The 17,430-nt window shown below is 39.7% G+C and overlaps 1 protein-coding gene across 1 annotated transcript; it reads right to left on the minus strand.

Moving 5' to 3' along the window:
* Positions 1-1,062: 1,062 nt before the first annotated feature.
* On the minus strand, positions 1,063-9,447 carry TIMM21 (translocase of inner mitochondrial membrane 21). Its single transcript, XM_034762519.1, has 6 exons — positions 8,852-9,447; positions 6,027-6,089; positions 5,830-5,927; positions 4,531-4,604; positions 1,692-1,797; positions 1,063-1,590 (listed from the first exon to the last, which is right to left on the minus strand). The coding sequence occupies exons 1-6, from the start codon at positions 9,144-9,146 to the stop codon at positions 1,498-1,500; spliced, it is 729 nt and encodes a 242-aa protein (XP_034618410.1). The 5' UTR covers positions 9,147-9,447; the 3' UTR covers positions 1,063-1,497.
* Between the last annotated feature and the right edge of the window lie 7,983 nt (positions 9,448-17,430).

Here is a 17,430-nt window from a genome sequence, read left to right on the forward strand (position 1 = left end):
ATTCTGTTTGTCCAGCTGTGCGACAGGTCTGTCTTGGGGTTCCCCTCACTGTCTTTTCAGGTCATGCGCCAAAGCATCTTCCCTAATCTGCAGAAACGCGTCACCCTTGGCCTCCACTGTTGAAAGGCTTGCAGCAGCTTGACTGTGAGGCCTGGGCCTGGTTGCTTGGAGCCCCAGTGGCTTCTCCGCTGGAGGCTGCAGCACCAAACTGCTCTCCTGTTCAGTCAGTCTAGACTGAGCTGCTCCTTTTTGAACTCTTCCCTTCATTAGGATCAGGCCCAGCAGCGGTAAAGGGGTGTGACTTCCTGTGGCCAGAGCAGCTCCTTAACTCTCACCTTTGTGGAGTTTGTGCCCCCATCATACACAGGCTCCCATTTAAAAAAAAACAAACCCTCTTCCTTAGCCTGTAACACATGCTGTGGCACAGAGCATTGTATAGAAGTGAAGCAAAGGGTGGAGGAATCAATTTGGCTTTTTTTTTGGTCATTTAAACAACAAGAGTCCCTTAAGCCTCCTCTGAAGAGCAGAGAGATTTGCCTCATCAAATAGGGGAAAGTGATTCAGAACTAAGGCACCACAACTAAAGCATGAAGACCTGCAGCTCTGAAGGTTTGTTACTAGTAATTTTGGCCTGGTCTCTAAAGTGCCTGATGATCAAGGAGATACCCGGTACCAAAGTGGCATTGTTTTCCATCTAATAGACAGTGGCCACAATATGAAGTTTTGCCATACAACTACTCCCCATAGTTATATAGGGACTGCTTTGCAGTCCAAAATCCCCACAGTACTGAGTACTACAATCAAGTCCTCTCTGCTAGGTTAGTGCCAGGACCAGGTCCTATATGTCTGACTAGCTCAGAAGTTTGTACCTCCCTCATTCTATTGAGACTTCTTAGAAGCTGCTAAATTTTATTGCCTTTCATCCTAATTCATCTTGTCGGGCCACGCAATACTGTGATGCATATTCATAGCTGCATCTGCAATAAAGTCTCCTTGCATTGCTGATATCTTCTCATTTTATCTCACTATCAAACACAGTGGCTGCACATAAATGAACATGTATTTTTCTACATTTTGTATGTCATTCTTTATTGAAGTGCTGTTGTGAAATATAAACAAAAGAAAAATAACTTTGAAGTGTTGGAAGACAATATTAGGGGTTCTGTGTAGAAATACTATCCAGTATTAAATTCATTGTATAACTATTCTTTCCTATCTCATGCCTTTTTGCGATAAAGGAGGACACTATTTTAAAATTTGGTTCACTTCAAATCCTATTATACTTCCATTATAAATACACTGATAGTGACCAACTCTCTACTGGCCCCAGTTACACCTGTGCAACCCCAGTACCTTCAATGAGATTCCACGGATGTAAGTAAGGGAGTAAGATTGTGAAATTGTAGATGTATGCTGCATCACTCGGCATTCATTTGTACACTGACTGTGCATTATTCAGCACTCTTCAAGAACTGTCACAGTGGAAGAACCAAGTTACTATCTATTATCTTCAATTACAATGGTTCTTCTAGGGTAGGCCTCAATGTCCACAAATATGTAACGGTACTCATATCTTCTGCTTTCAGGATTCTGTAATAAGGAAAAACATGCAAGTGTTATTTTTTTCCCCTTTGGTAGTTTAAGCGTCAGGTGATGCTTGTTGACTGTATAACTAATTGAGACAACTTTACCTCTTTCACTTCCACATGGACTGTCCCTTGCTTTCCCCGTTCTGAGCCCTCAATGTAGAACTTCAAGCGCATGTATTTCAATCCATTTTTTACATACTCAAAGTGACTAAGAAAAAGGAACAAGGAAACCTGTTACACATTCTGTGTATTACAGGCACTATTATGTGAAGAGAAACATCTGTACAGACAGCAATTTTGTCTCAATGTATGATCTTACCTACATCTCAATGCCAGATTGCAATTGAATAGACAGAAGGTCTTAACTCTCACTTGTTAGACATAAGACAGTTTAAGGAAAAGGTGCCAGACTGTACTTTTTAAAAAACTGTGTGGCCTTCTTGCTATTTTAATGAATTGGATTTGAGTTAACACTCTCACATAGAAAAGTTGCTTAGCTATGTTGGGAGGGGATGTATTCCAGTGCTTTCAAGAGACACTGGCATGATCTTTTAGACAGGAAAGTTGTTTAACCTAGGACCATTTTAGGTATCTGAGGAACTACTGTGTAGGTCCCATTTTCAGATAAATTCTGTGGATTCTAGCCATACACATGTGCATTCAATATCAGTTGTCCGTTGGGAGTTAAAATCAAGAGCAAGAATGCTGAAGTAGATATGTTACTCTACTATTAAAGATTGGAAAAAACAAAACAAATTAATGCTTATGTATAATGGTTGTTGACTGTGGTTTTATTCAGCTTCAGGAAGCCGGTACATGGCTGGAAAAAAAAAACAAAACACAACAAAAACAAAAAAAATCCACAAAAGCCAGTGGTTTTATTGGCTCTGAAATTTAACTTTGATAGACTTGGTGGCTGACTAAAGATTACTTGCTTGTAGATGTCAAATCTTAAAAGTTTCATTTTGCTGAACTCTTACTACTCAACAGCCAACCAGGAGCGTGCAGTAAGTCAAAACATTATCAGGCATGGTTGCACTACATAGCTAGTTCCTCCTGCTTGGAACTACTTCTCTTGAGGTCACTAGCATCTCCCAGTGGGATCTAATTAATTACCTTTATGCTAATGAAGGAGCTCCCCATTGTGGTAACTTTGGGTTCAGAAAGTCCAGAGAACCAAACATATACCCAGTGAGCAGGCCCATAGGTATTCTGAGACACGTGAGATCATGGATCAGGCCACAGACTTGATTGCAACCTTCCTCAAAAGTCCTGACTCAAAAATAACTTTAAAAAATGCACAGCTAGCAAAAAGTTGGAACTGAAATCATAGGAACCAAGTATCAGAGGGGTAGCTGTGTTAGTCTGGATCTGTAAAAAGCAACAGAGAGTCCTGTGGCACCTTTAAGCCTAACAGATGTATTGGAGCATAAGCTTCATGGGTGAATACCCACTTCGTCAGACGGAACCAATTACCTCTTCATTCAGCTAGGGCCCGAGAAGGGACAGTTCCTGTTTTTATGGATAGATGCTTAAAACTTCCCTTTTACATTTTAGTATTCAGCAGCTCAACTGTGAGCAGCATTTTTGACACACAATCTGGTAAAAAAAAAACCCAATCTTTAACTGGGAGAAAAATTATTTTCCTTTAAAAAAAAAAAAAACAAAAAAACCCTCAATTTTGGGGTTCAGTTTTTCTATGCAGGCCCATTAATCTGCCTCACACTAAATCCATTTTGGTAAACTGAAGCTCAAAGGCCCGAGTGGGGATTGAGATCTAATCGTGTTGGGCACTGTACTAAGCCATAAGAAGTCCATGCTCCCAAAGTGCTTCTAATTTAATTTAAGAAGAGCTAGAGCAAGTGAATATGACAAATAAGAAAGAAGTGGGAATGTAATAGATTCTCACACTTTCAGAGGACTACATCCATTTCAAAGGTGTTGTGTGAGATCAAAATGATTAGTGTATAGTATATGCATAGCATCAAATGTAAGGAACTATATGACTGAAAAGTGGTCAGTGTTGGATATAAACAGACTTTCTGCTGTATCATAATAAAGCAGTGATTCTCAAACTTTTGTACAGGTGACCCCTTTCACATAGCAAGCCACTGAGTGCGACCCCCCTTATAAATTAAAAACACTTTTAAATATATTTAATACCATTATAAATGCTGGATGCAAAGTGGGGTCTGAGGGGGGGGCTGACAGCTTGTGACCCACCATGTAGTAACCTCATGACTCCCTGAGGGTTCCAACCCTCAGTATTAAAGCTTTTACAAAGCATGTTCGATTTAGTATTCTACCACTAAGGTGTTTCTTTAGTTTCCTGCCAGTCTTACAAGAGAAGGAATTAGACCAATTGGGACAAAGGACCTTCGTGCATCTTTACATTTAGGACAAGGAAAATAAACCTGTCCTTGACTGACCTTTTTTTTTTTTTTTTTTTTTTTTTTTTTTAAAAAAGAGCCTTTCCAGACTTCTCTCTTCCTTTAAAAATAAAATGCTCTTCTAGGTGGCAGTTCAGGAAACAGGGTCTAGCTACTCTTTAAACAAAACAGACTCTCTCCCCCTCTCCCCGCATAATACTTTACAATTTATACAAATAATTCTGCGGGTTAAATGATCAGCAAAACTATAAATAGAAGATGAAAAATATTGGCACTCTGTTTGCAACCCTAATAACTCAAATTCTGTGCCCTGAGAAAGATGAACTTGGAAAAAATCTTCCACCTAAAATTGTTCTCAAATGTTCTTTAACCCTAGCAAACACTTGCTACCTATGTGCCATGTAAGTAGCCCTGCAAAAGAGATTGCTCAGTTCCTTTTATAAATGACAGATCAAATATATCCTATGCAGCTAAGTTAGTCTAGATGTAACCTTGGCCCAAAGCGTCTTTGCAGAAATAGGTGTTTGTACAGAACAAATGCAAACAAGTACCTGACAAGCTGTCGTCTTCCTCGTCGCGTTGGCTCACCATAACCTTTAATGGGTTCACCAAAAACACCTATTACCTAAGAAAAAGAATAGAGATGAGGTATAGCATGTCTAAAGGGTCACATTCAAACAGATACTCCAGTGTCATCCCACCTCCTCATCTGAAATAATTTTTGTTTCACCAAATGTTTCTAGTATACTATGACAGTGACAACCCAAGAATTTAGGAAACATACTAGAAGACAGCAGCAGATTCATATCAAATAGTATTTCTATATTTCAATGGATTTCTTTATAAACTAGATTATTCAATTATCCTTAAAATCCTATAAAGATCTGCATTATGAGCCTCTATCTTAGCTGACAGAATTCTAACTTTTACGTGTACTGTATGTATATTATTGACTTTAGTCTTCCCAAGTTTACTATATAAAGAAAGAAAAAGCAAAATGCACTCCCATCTCATCAGAGACATTGTCTCGGATATTTCAAAGTTGTAGTTTAAAAAGTAATCTAATAAAATAGCAATGATTCCTTTTATTAAAAACTAGAAACAAAAGGTTTTGTCATTTCTATAAATCTGGTTCCAAAGCACAGCAAAAAAATCAGCCAGGTTTTCAAACTTAGTTTAGTCAGATCAGAGAGGAAGCATGATTTTGCAGTATGGCACCAGAATGAGGTTATCATTTTTATAAGCCTAGTTCCAAAGTATAGATCTCTATTTTTATCTTTCTAAATATTTTTGATATTTCTAGATGAATCCCACTGACACTTCAGTAATCTTGTCTGGAAGCCTATTACACACATTTATGGCTTTATGTGAAAATGTGATTTTTAACATCTAGCTCTGAGTTTATTTTTATTTATATCTAGCTAACCTACACAACTGCATGGTCTTATTACTGTTAACTTCATCCTTCCCTCCCTTCTACTATTTGTTAAAGTCACTTTGTTTCAAATTACACTAAGTTTTTTGGGTGAGGGAGGCCATGTCTTCCTGCAGATTTGTATAGCATCTAGCACAATGGTGTTCTGATCTTAATGAGACTCTTGTGCAGTACCACACTATAAATAAGAAGAGTATATCATTTGGTGAAGAAAGCAGTCAGAAACTAAATGGTGTATTTTAGTGGGCACCAATTCCCACTATATTGAGTGGAATTATGTGTGTGACTGAGTCCACTGGAATTTTCTTTGGAGCTTAATGGTACATGCTCTTTGAATGGAAGATCTGAAAGACAGCAATTAATAAGAAATCCTTTGGTTCAACTGTGAAACTGTAATTTAGGTTTGAAAAACAACCTCTGGGTGAGATCTGCATTTCTCCAAGGCATCGCCATAAATCTTACTGGGACTGGAGGAAGAGAATAGTTCTGTAAAAATCACATAGAACAAACCACCTGAAATAGAGGGAAACAAAAGAAATAAAATGAGAACTAATCTAATCTGATGAACAATAAATAAAGAATATTTATAGGGTATACAGCTTTTTATATAACCTGTAACACCAATCCCAATGAGCACCACTATTAAGTAGGTAAAATCCCTTCCAGCTTCTTTCACTGTAATAGAGAGAAAAAATATAGTAGTTACAATGTCAGTTAATAAGATTAGCATAAGTGTATCATATAAATAATTTTTTTCTCTTCTATGTGCCAGTCTAAGATTCAATTAGCATTTTGGTAAGTAGGTCTCATATTGATAAGGGGGAAAAAAAGTCAGCTTTTAGTCCATTCCTTCTGTTATACTAGTAAAATAAAGAGACCATGAGAAGTTTTTGTCAGTTCCAGCAGAATTTTTTATTAAACCTTTCAACTAGTTTAAACCCAGAACAACCTGTGCTATTGCTCTCATGTTGAAATACAAAGTCATTTTCTTTTAAGTTTTGGTAATACATTTCAGCTGCAAAGTATTCAAGTTATAATATAACATTCATTTATAGCAAATTTTTAACAAAAGTATGGGGGAAAGAGTCAACACTACTGACAAAGACTGCGAATGAGGAATTACCAAGTACGTGAACAATAAAAAGCAAGGATGCCACAAAAGCATATACTTTTTTTAGTCAATTGTAATTTATTTATAATATTTCATCATGTACAAGAGTAAGGGGTTATTATGAGACCTTATTACAACCTCTGCTATAAAATCTTTCTTGAGAAGTGAGAAGAGATCACCAATTTGTGTGGATTATAAATTGTGCTTTTTAGCAAAGTCCAAATTAGTGAGGAAAGTTTAATAACCTCTTTTCCTCCCACTTTCCACAGCCGCCTTATCAGCTGAGAAGGTTTTATCCAAAGAAAAGCCCTTTCACTTTCTGAAGCTGTGTAACAATCACTTCTTGCTCAAAGGAATGAATGGGAGGAACTAGAGGTCATATGATGGAACTGTCATACATTACATAATTACAACCATAATAAATAATAATAATAATAATGTTAGAAGATAACTAAATTACTATAATTCCAAGAAAAGCCCTCTCGTCCTACTCTACCACTAAGCAAAGTATTTCATTTTTATTTCACTAGTAGTGGAACTAAACAGAAAAAACTGCTAGAGCCTTTAGGGAACTAAATTGGCTTACTGTAACAAAAGCTACATATTGTAACTGCTTGACAGACACTCAAAGCATTCAAGATCAATTAAGACATTACATTATGACATTCACTTTTGTCTATCTATGAAAGTGGAACCTCCTTGGCCTCAGAGAAATAAAATTACATTGTTTAGCATTGTATTTATTTATTCATTCTATTGAAGGTTTAAGCAAAGAATCATGAATTCCCAAGGCAGTTCCTGGGGATTAATACCTAGTTGAGACACCTCAAACTTGGGATCTCCAAACACGGACTACATCAAAGTCTCTTATGGGCCATCTTCCTTCCCATTTGGAACAACATGGACTGCCTCCCCTTCCACTGGTGATCAAATGACAACGTCAGTGGCAACTACAATATATTAATTATGTACATGGAAATGCACTATTAGGAAAGCGTTCACTATTTTTAAGATGTACCAGTTGTAAAGAAGGAGCCAGTACCATGTGATCAGCCAACTCTGCTGGCAACCAGCAAATGGACCATGTTTGGAAACTGCTCTCTTAGGTCATTAAACCCAGCCAGTCTTAATCTTCAGGAAATCACATGGACATAGAATTTATATGGGCACTAATATCACTGAATTGGAATTCATTGTCTAAGAGTTTGAGTCACCTCTATATTCCATTCAGTTTTTTTCCATTTGAATTGATGGATGATGTTCAATCTAAGACCATTGTTGTGGCCATATGGAAGAAATCCACAAAAGTGAGTTACAATTTCCATATTAGATAGGGATTGATGAAACTGATATCAAATATCAATCCAATACATAGATGTGGAAATTATTAGATACAAAGCCCTTCCTTCCCACCCAAACTAAAAGAAAAAATATTTTGTTATGATATCAATAAGAAAATTTGATGTGTGCGTTGGAGGAAGAAAATGATTTTAGAAGAGTTTATAGAAGCAGAGGTTTAACCATGAGAGTCTTCGTGTGGACTCTCTGCTTGGAAAATGTACTTTTACTTCATCTCCTGGCTTCCTGGTCCATGGGGATACCAAAAGCTGACTGCAGGCAGGCAAAAGGCAAGGGAATGGGAATGTAGTGGTAAACTTACACAGGGGGGGGGATAGATGGAGAGGCACCGTGTATTACTTAAGATGATCCTACAAAATATATTAGGCTTACTCCAATTAGTCTAAATATAAGAGGCCTGCCACTCAGCAGTTTAGTATGCATTAGAAAGTGTGTGATGGCATACAAAATACAAGCCTAAATTTGCACAACTGGAGCAGTACTGTCCAGTTTGTCAAGCATTTACAACAGGAAAGTTTTCCAAAAAACAAAGTCCCTATTGCTAATAACATCATTAAAGTTTAACTTGAATTAGCAACACATGGACTTTATTTTTTTCTCTAATGTAGACATGTATTCAGAGTCCTCCCACATCCTCAAACACTTGATGCATCAGATTCTTCCCTCATATATACAGATACCATTCCCAATAAAGTCAAGAAGAGCTGTAAGTGGGACCCCAAGCAAAATTTTGCCCTCTGTGTGTGTAATATACACATACAAGTTAAAAGTTAACATTGTTTGAAGTCACGCAAAATAATGCAATGTGTACAGGGAACAAGTTGCAGCTGTGGGAACCACAATTTTTAATTCCTCAGTTCTGGGTGTCTAAAATCTCAATTGCAAGGCTGCAGCTAGTTCCTGCAGCAACAGCCTCTAAAAACAATGCATGTTGCTCCTAATTAATACTGGCCATTGGCCCACTTACCTTTCTGAGCAGCCGACACGGGTGCTCCTCCTTTTTGACTTCTTTGCACAGACACTTGTTTGCTTTTATTCCCAGCTCTCAGGGACCCCTCCTGGGTCCAGATATTTTGTTTAGCAACTTGGAAAATCATACGAGGGCGCAACACAGATTCTCTGTGGGCAAATTCCTGCCCCCACCTAAAACACCGCCAAGTCCTTAGAAACATCTTCCCATGGGGTGCAAGTAACCACTTTCCTGGCGAGCCTTGTAACTTCTCGCTGCATTGAATAACTCGCATAAACGAAGCAGAAAACATGATGAGGGAAAACAAGTCTTAATATGTTACCAACAAACTAAGATCTAGATTAGATGAACTAAAGCGTCCCTTGATTGCTGCATAGATCTATCCTACTGTAGTCTGCACCTAAGCAACACATGCATAGTGTGTGCACGAAAGGTGCAGCCCTTATAATGAAACAGAATTAGAGCAATCTCTGACTTTGAGTTTTGCTTTTACCTTGTTGATTTACTTTGAGAAACCTACATTACCCTTTGCTCGCTGACATTTGCAACTTCCTCGCCATTGCGTTTGCAAAGGTCCCTGGAAAAAAATACTACGAAGCCTTGGGAATTGTAGTTCACAGAAATTCTCTTCGCGTCAACAGTTAATGGTGGCTTAAAGGAAAAATGACTACAGCTACCACAATGCAAAGCGCCACCCCCCAGATGCTGAGATCAAATTACACCCGACACGAAACTACAGTAATTTCAATCCACTGGTTCTGGTACAGATAGCACATAACGAAGTGGTAGGGGAGGCTGGAGTTTTTTGACCTCCTTTAACTTGTGAATGAAAAATAGTGTGTGTTTTGTAGTGTTTCTTCTCTTTTGATTTTATTTTTAATGTTTCTGATCATTTTATCCTTAGGAAATTATGACTTTGCATTAATGCAAACTGTCTGGGTTTTTTTTGTTCAAATAAAGTCGTAAAAATACAAATTTGGAAGTATTTCTTCCTTTTCCAGGGTGAATAAAATTAATCACATTAAGGCCTCAATCCCACAAAGATTTAGGTACACGTTTAGTCTCATTGTCTTTGCAGGATCTAAGGCTATAGTTTTTGTTATGGAAACTGATGGATGCAAAATCTATTTTAAAAGGCCCTGATCCAGCAACTGGGTCAGCATAGATGTAACTCTGCCCATATGGTTCTGTGGTGACGACGGAGGAAAGGAAACAGAACGCCAGGTCTGTGGTAGCTAGAGAGCTTTAAAAGCCTCAAGCAAAAAGCCTCCCAGGAAAACTTTCCTGGGGTTTTTATTCTTTCTACCTCTCTGCTTACAACACTTCTAACTGGTTACATTCTTGCGCATAGGGAAAGCATACAGTGTACAACAACATAAGATAGCAAACCCATATCTTGTGCACGTGAAAGCCAGCTGCGAGGGAGACAAACAGGCCAGCCAAGAAGTTTCCCAAATCATAGACGCTGGGACGAAGGTCACTCCTGCCTCGTCGCCATGGGAGCAGTTTGCCGCACCCGTGGGCTGGCGATTTGGGAGCTATGCGTCCCTACATGGTTCAAATTCTATTTATTATTTTTACTCAGTTTAATAATTCCTTTGTGGTCAGAATGTACATAAAACTCATATACAATTGTATTCATACTTATTAATTCAACTCAGTAAATAATTGTAGAAAGCCACCACTCAAAAACAGCTGTAAAGATTTTACTCAAACTTTCTAGGAAAATTCCCACCCCAAAGGAATTTGTTTAAGGAAGTTCTGAGCAATGAAAAAGCAGGAGTTATAATGACAGTTGGAATTCAATCACAACTTTAGACTCTGCTTCCTCTACCATGGATGCTATAATATTGATAACAACAACAATAACAGAATTTTACTTTAAAACACTTTTAAGAATCTATGATATCCCATTCCATAAACAGAGTTGCAGTTCTTTATGTCCTAACCTACATCAATGGACTATTGAGATGGTGGTTCATTATTTATAAATTCTTTGTAATATTAGATGTATTTTAATATTTTCTTTAGGCCCTATCTACATAAAACTTTCATTGGAGTTTAAATCCAGTGCTTAATAACTATTAATACTTACCATCTCTGTAGTGCTTTACATTTTCAAAGCATTTACAGCCTTGCTGTTAAACTCAGTTGGAAGTCCCAGGTAATATATAATTAGAAGTGGACTTTTGGCGCAAAATTTGAATCCAAACTTCTCCAAAATTTGGGGGTTGTGAAAAAGTCAGTCTTGACGGACATAAGAGAGCAGTCCTGTTGGGTTCCAGGAAGTGGGTGTGCACAAGCCCACGCACGGCTAAATGACCTTCCCCCTACCCAGGGACGAGGTGAAGCAGGTACCCTGCCAGAGGGTGTTCAGATGCTGAGTTTTGGTTTACTTCAATATAGTGATGAGGGGACATCTCTACATTTGGATTCCGGGCTTTCAGTGAGTCTATCTCTAGTTAGGTGTAGCGATAAGAACTACATTTCACCTTACATAATAATATATTGGCTTATAATTATGTCTCCTAGTGGGTGAGTGCAATGACTATACCAACCTATTATCCTTAACACTTCCTCTACTTCTGCCATATAACCTCACACTGAATTTACTCCTTGCTGGTGGCTGTAGAAGAGCCTGTCTGAAGATTAGCCATGGTTACCCTGAAATTCCTATTTATTTATGTATACAACTCCATAGGTTCCCTCCTCTGTTACATATGTAATGGTTTTCTTTGGTCCAGTCTATATTATTTACCTAGCACACTTTAGGTTGCTGTATAAATAAGTTATAAAGATCACCAAAACCAATAATAAAAATACTTTGGTGAAGTGGTCACAAAACCACAATCCCCAGCAAGGTTATTATGGAAGTACCAATTGCAGCTCCGTAGTTTAGAAGTTTTGCACTTAAAGCTGAGATTCAACTCTTTTGTAATGTATAAACATCATACACTACTCTTTTACACAAATACTCTTTGAAAATAGGTTAAATTTTCTGAGAATTTACAAGTAAACCCATTCATTAGTTTAGGAATTCAAATTAATAACAAGTTGGGTCTTTTAAAAATTTAGTATGTATCAAACTGATTTTTTGTCCCAAATTAGCTCAATAACAATACACAGACGCTTCAAGCTCCCCACATAGTTTAAATTCACAGAAATCTTGTGCATAGGCCTCTTTTGGTGGGTTTTAAAGGACTGATAATTTTTTTCCAATTAGTCTTGATAACTGCAAGTTTCTCCTTCTGCAGAGGCTGGACAATAAACCTCCGCTACAGAGAATTCCAACCAGAGTTGCCCTCTTTCAAAACGACTGCCATCTCCCATTGTTCTCAATGAGCCTGAAGCCATCGGTTGTCCTCAGGTGGCCATTCTCAATAGCACTGGGCTCTATGCCTCCTAAAGAGCCTGGGAAAACAATCTTTCTTGGTTTTACTCTCATCAGAACAAATGGCCAGTTTGAAAAAGGGCACTTCTTTGGGGGTTTCTCTGAAGGAGAAGTTTAAGAACATAAGAACGGCCATACTGGGTTAGACCAAAGGTCCATCCAGCCCAGTATCCTGTCTACCGACAGTGGCCAATGCCAGGTGCCCCAGAGGGAGTGAACCTAACAGGTAATGATCAAGTGATCTCTCTCCTGCCATCCATCTCCACCCTCTGACAAACAGAGGCTAGGGACACCATTCCTTACCCATCCTGGCTAATAGCCATTAACGGACTTAACCTCCATGAATTTATCTAGTTCTCTTTTAAACCCTGTTATAGTCCTAGCCTTCACAACCTCCTCAGGCAAGGAGTTCCACAGGTTGACTGTGTGCTGTGTAAAGAAGAACTTCCTTTTATTTGTTTTAAACCTGCTGCCCATTAATTTCATTTGGTGGCCCCTAGTTCTTATATTATGGGAACAAGTAAATAACCTTTCCTTATTCACTTTCTCCACACCACTCATGATTTTATATACCTTTATCATATCCCCCTTAGTCTCCTGTTGTCCATGCTGAAAAGTCCTAGCCTCTTTAATCTCTCCTCATATGGGACCTGTTCCAAATGCCTAATCGTTTCAGTTGCCCTTTTCTGAACTTTTTCTAATGCCAGTATATCTTTTTTGAGATGAGGAGACCACATCTGTATGCAGTATTCAAGATGTGGGTGTACCATGGATTTATATAATGGCAATAAGATATTCTCTAACCCTTTTTAAATGATTCCTAACATCCTGTTTGCTTTTTTGACTGCTGTGGCGACGACACAGGAAAGGAAATAGAACACCAGGTTTCTGGTAGCTAGAGAGCTTCAAAAGCCTCAAGCAAAAAGCCTCCCAGGAAAACTTTCCTGGGGTTTTTATTTCTCTCCTTACTTTGTTTACAACACTTCTTAGTGGTTACATTCCTGCGCATAGAAAAGCCAGGCAGTATACATGCACATAAGATAACGAACCCATCTCTTGAGCGCGTGAATGCCAGCTGCGAGGAAACAATCAACTCAGCCAAATAAGTTTCCCAAACACAAACACTGGATTGAAGGTCACTCCTGCCTCGTTGCCATGGGAGCAGTTTGCCGCGCCCGTGGGCCGGCGATTCGGGAGCTATGCATTCCTACATGACTGCTGCTGCACGCTCCGTGGACGTCTTCAGAAAACTGTCCATGATGACTCCAAGATCTCTTTCCTGATTAGTTGTAGCTAAATTAGCCCCCATCATATTGTATGTATAGTTGGGGTTATTTTTTCCAATGTGCATTACTTTACATTTATCCACATTAAATTTCATTTGCCATTTTGTTGCCCAATCATTTAGTTTTGTGAGATCTTTTTGAAGTTCTTCACAATCGCTTTGGTCTTAACTATCTTGAGCAGTTTAGTATCATCTGCAAACTTTGCCACTTCACTGTTTACCCCTTTCTCAAGATCATTTATGAATAGGATTGGTCCTAGGACTGATCCTTGGGGAACACCATCTCCCAATGGGGTCTAAACCCAAATAAATCCATTTTACCCTGTATAAAGCTTATACAGGGTAAACTCATAAATTGTTCGCCCTCTATAACACTGATAGAGAGATATGCACAGTTGTTTGCTCCTCCAGGTATTAATACATACTCTGAGTTAATTAATAAGTAAAAAGTGATTTTATTAAATACAGAAAGTAGGATTAAGTGGTTCCAAGTAGTAACAGACAAAACAAGGTAAGTCACCAAGCAAAATAAAATAAAATGCGCACATCTATGTCTAATCAAACTGAATACAGGTAATCTCACCCTCAGAGATGATAAGTTATTTTTTCTCAGACTGGACACCTTCCAGGCCTGGGCACAATTCTTTCCCCTGGTACAGCTCTTGTTCCAGCTCAGGTGGTAGTTAGAGGATTCTTCATGATGGCTCCTCTCCTCTCTTTGTTCTGTTCCACCCCTTTATATATCTTTTGCATAAGGCGGGAACCCTTTGTCCCTCTGGGTTTCCACCTCCCCTCACTGGAAAAGCACCAGGCTAAAGATGGATTCCAGTTCAGGTGACATGATCACATGTCACTGCAAGACTTCATTACCCAGTTGCCAGCACACACATATACAGGAAGACTCACAGGTAAAACACAGCCATCTGCAGACAATGGTCCTGGTTAATTGGAGTCATCAAGATTCCAAACCACCATTAATGGCCAACACTTTGCATAATTACAATAGGCCCTCAGAGTTATATTTTATATTTCTAGTTTTAGATACAGAGTGATACATTTATACAAATAGGATGATCACACTTAGTAGATTATAAGTTTTGCAATGATACCTTACAAGAGACCTTTTGCATGAAGCATATTCCATTTACATTATATTCACTTATCATATTTTTATAAAACTATTCTAGTTACATTATATTCACTTATTATCATATTTTTATAAAACCATAAAGACTGCAAGTCACACTGATGTTAGATTTACCGGTCTGTAATTGCTGGGATCACCACTCAGGACTAAATCGAGAATTGCCTCTCCCCTTGTGGGTTCCTGTACCAGCTGCTCCAAGAAGCAGTCTTTTAAAATATCAAGAAATTTTGTCTCTGCATTTAGTCCTGAGGTGAAATGTACCCAGTCAATATGGGGATAATTGAAATCCTCCACTCTTATCGAGTTCTTTATTTTGATAGCTTCTCTAATCTCCTCTAGCATTTCATCGTCACTATCACTGTCCTGGTCAGGTGGTCGATTATAGATCCCTACTGTTATATTCTTATTAGAGCATGGAATTACTATCCATAGAGATTCTATGGAACATGTGGATTCATTTAAGATTTTTACTTCATTTCATTCTACATTTTCTTTCACACATAGTGCCAATCCCTCCCCACAACCTGTTCTGTCCTTCTGATATATTTTGTACCCCAGAATGATTGTGTCCCATTGATTGTCCCCACTCCACCAGGTTTCTGTGATGCCTATTATATCACTATCCTCCTTTAACACGAGGCACTCTAGTTCACCCATCTTATTATTTTGACTTCTAGCATTTGTGTACAAGCACTTTAAAAACTTGTCACTGTTTATCTGTCTGCCCTTTCCTGATGTGTCAGATTCTTTTTTATGTGAATGTTTCTCATCTGATCTGGCTCATACTTTATCCTCTTCCATCCTCTCCTCCTGACTAGAACCTAGAGAATCTCTATCAATAGACTCTCCTCTAAAGAAGTCTCTGTCCAATCCATGTGCTCCGCTGCAGCCATCGGCTTTCCCTCATCTTTTAGTTTAAAAGCTGCGCTGCAACCTTTTTAATGTTAAGTGCCAGCAGTCTGGATCCACTTTGGTTTAGGTGGAGCCCATCCTTCCTGTATAGGCTCCCCCATCCCAAAAGTTTCCCCAGTTCCTAATAAATCTAAACCCCTCCTCTCTACACTATCATCTCATCCATGCATTGAGACTCTGAAGCTCTGCCTGCCTACGCCCGTAGGAATGCCACCCTAGAGGTCCTGGATTTCAGTCTCTTTCCTAGCGGCCTAAATTTAACCAGGACGTCTCTCCTAACCCTTCCCTGTGTCATTGGTACCTATTCACAGACTATCAGGGTTAGAAGGGACCTCTGGAGGTCATCTAATCTAACCCCCTGCTCAAAGCAGGACCAATCCCCAACTAAATCCCCAAATGGCTCCCTCAAAGATTGAACTCACAACCCTGGGTTTAGCAGGCCAATGCTCAAACCACTGAGCTACCTACATGTACCACAACCAGTGGCTCCACCCCAGCACTACACATAAGTCTACCTAGATGCTTCGAGAGATCCGCAACCTTCGCACCAGGCAGGTAAGTCACCATACGGTTCTCCCGGTCATCACAAACCCAGCTATCTGTGTTTCTAATGATCGAACCTCCCATTACTAACACCTGCCTTTTCCTAATGACTGGAGTTCCCTCCCCCGGAGAAGTAACCTCAGTGCGAGAGGATACCCCAACATCATCTGGAAGAAGGGTCCCAACTATGGGAAGGTTTTCCTCTGCTCCCATTGACTGCTCTCCTTCTCTGAGCCTTTCATCCTCCTTAACAGCGCAGGGGCTGTCTGACTGGAGGTGGGACAAATCTACAGTGTCCCGGAAAGCCTCATCAGCATAACTTTCTGCCTCCCTTAGCTCCTCCAGTTCTGCCACCCTGGCCTCCAAAGCCCGTACTCGGTCTCTGAGGGCCAGGAGCTCTTTGCACCGAATGCACACATACGCCACCTGCCCACAGGGCAAGTAATCATACATGCTGCACTCGGCACAATACACTGGATAGCCCCCAATCTGCTGCTGGGCTTCTGCCTGCATTCTCTCCTACAGCTACCTAGGCTAATGATAAGGTTTTTGTTTAAATCAAGAAGATTTGATTATAGTTTCGGCTAAAGGTTTTAAAGAATGGTAAATGTACTTCACCCCCTTCCCACTCCCCTTCCAAACTCGCTCTCGAAACTCCCTGTTAGCAGCCCCTGGTTTGATGCAGCAGCCTCTGCAGACAAGCTTTCAGTGATGAAAATGGCAAAAATGAGTCGACCATTATTAATCCCATATTCTTCTTTCCCAAAATTTATCCATTGCACTGAATCTGCTCCAAAGGGATGACAGGAAAGAGGGGGAAACTGGCGTGTGTGTAGGACAATGTGGGGTGTTGTAGGGAGAGGGAGCTGGACTGTCCGTGTGTGTGTATGCAGGTGAATATGGGGTGCAGATGGGAAACTGGTGGTTTTGCCTGCTGTGGAAAGTGGAGGATAGGAAAGAGGAGGAAATGAGGGCGCATGAGCAGGGGAGCATAGAGATGCCTGAGGCAGTGGGCATTTGGGAGAAGCAACGTTGGGAGCACTGAACTGGGTTCTGGAGCAGAGATCTATAAACTAGGGGAATGTGCTTATCTTTTTGTTGCCCACTATGGGGGTGACTGAATCCAGGGATGTTTTAGGGTGCGGTTGGGGGTGAAGCCGCTCTGCACTGAACTGCAACCCTTACAGAGTGTGGGGCTCATTACCAGATAGAACCCTAGACTGGGACCTTCTCTGGGCTGAAACGTGTTGTGTGCGGGAGGGGCAGCTGAACGCCTGTAACCAGGATGTGTGGAAGAG

Source organism: Trachemys scripta, chromosome 2 (assembly GCF_013100865.1).
Source record: "Trachemys scripta elegans isolate TJP31775 chromosome 2, CAS_Tse_1.0, whole genome shotgun sequence".
NCBI classification, from domain to species: domain Eukaryota; kingdom Metazoa; phylum Chordata; order Testudines; family Emydidae; genus Trachemys; species Trachemys scripta.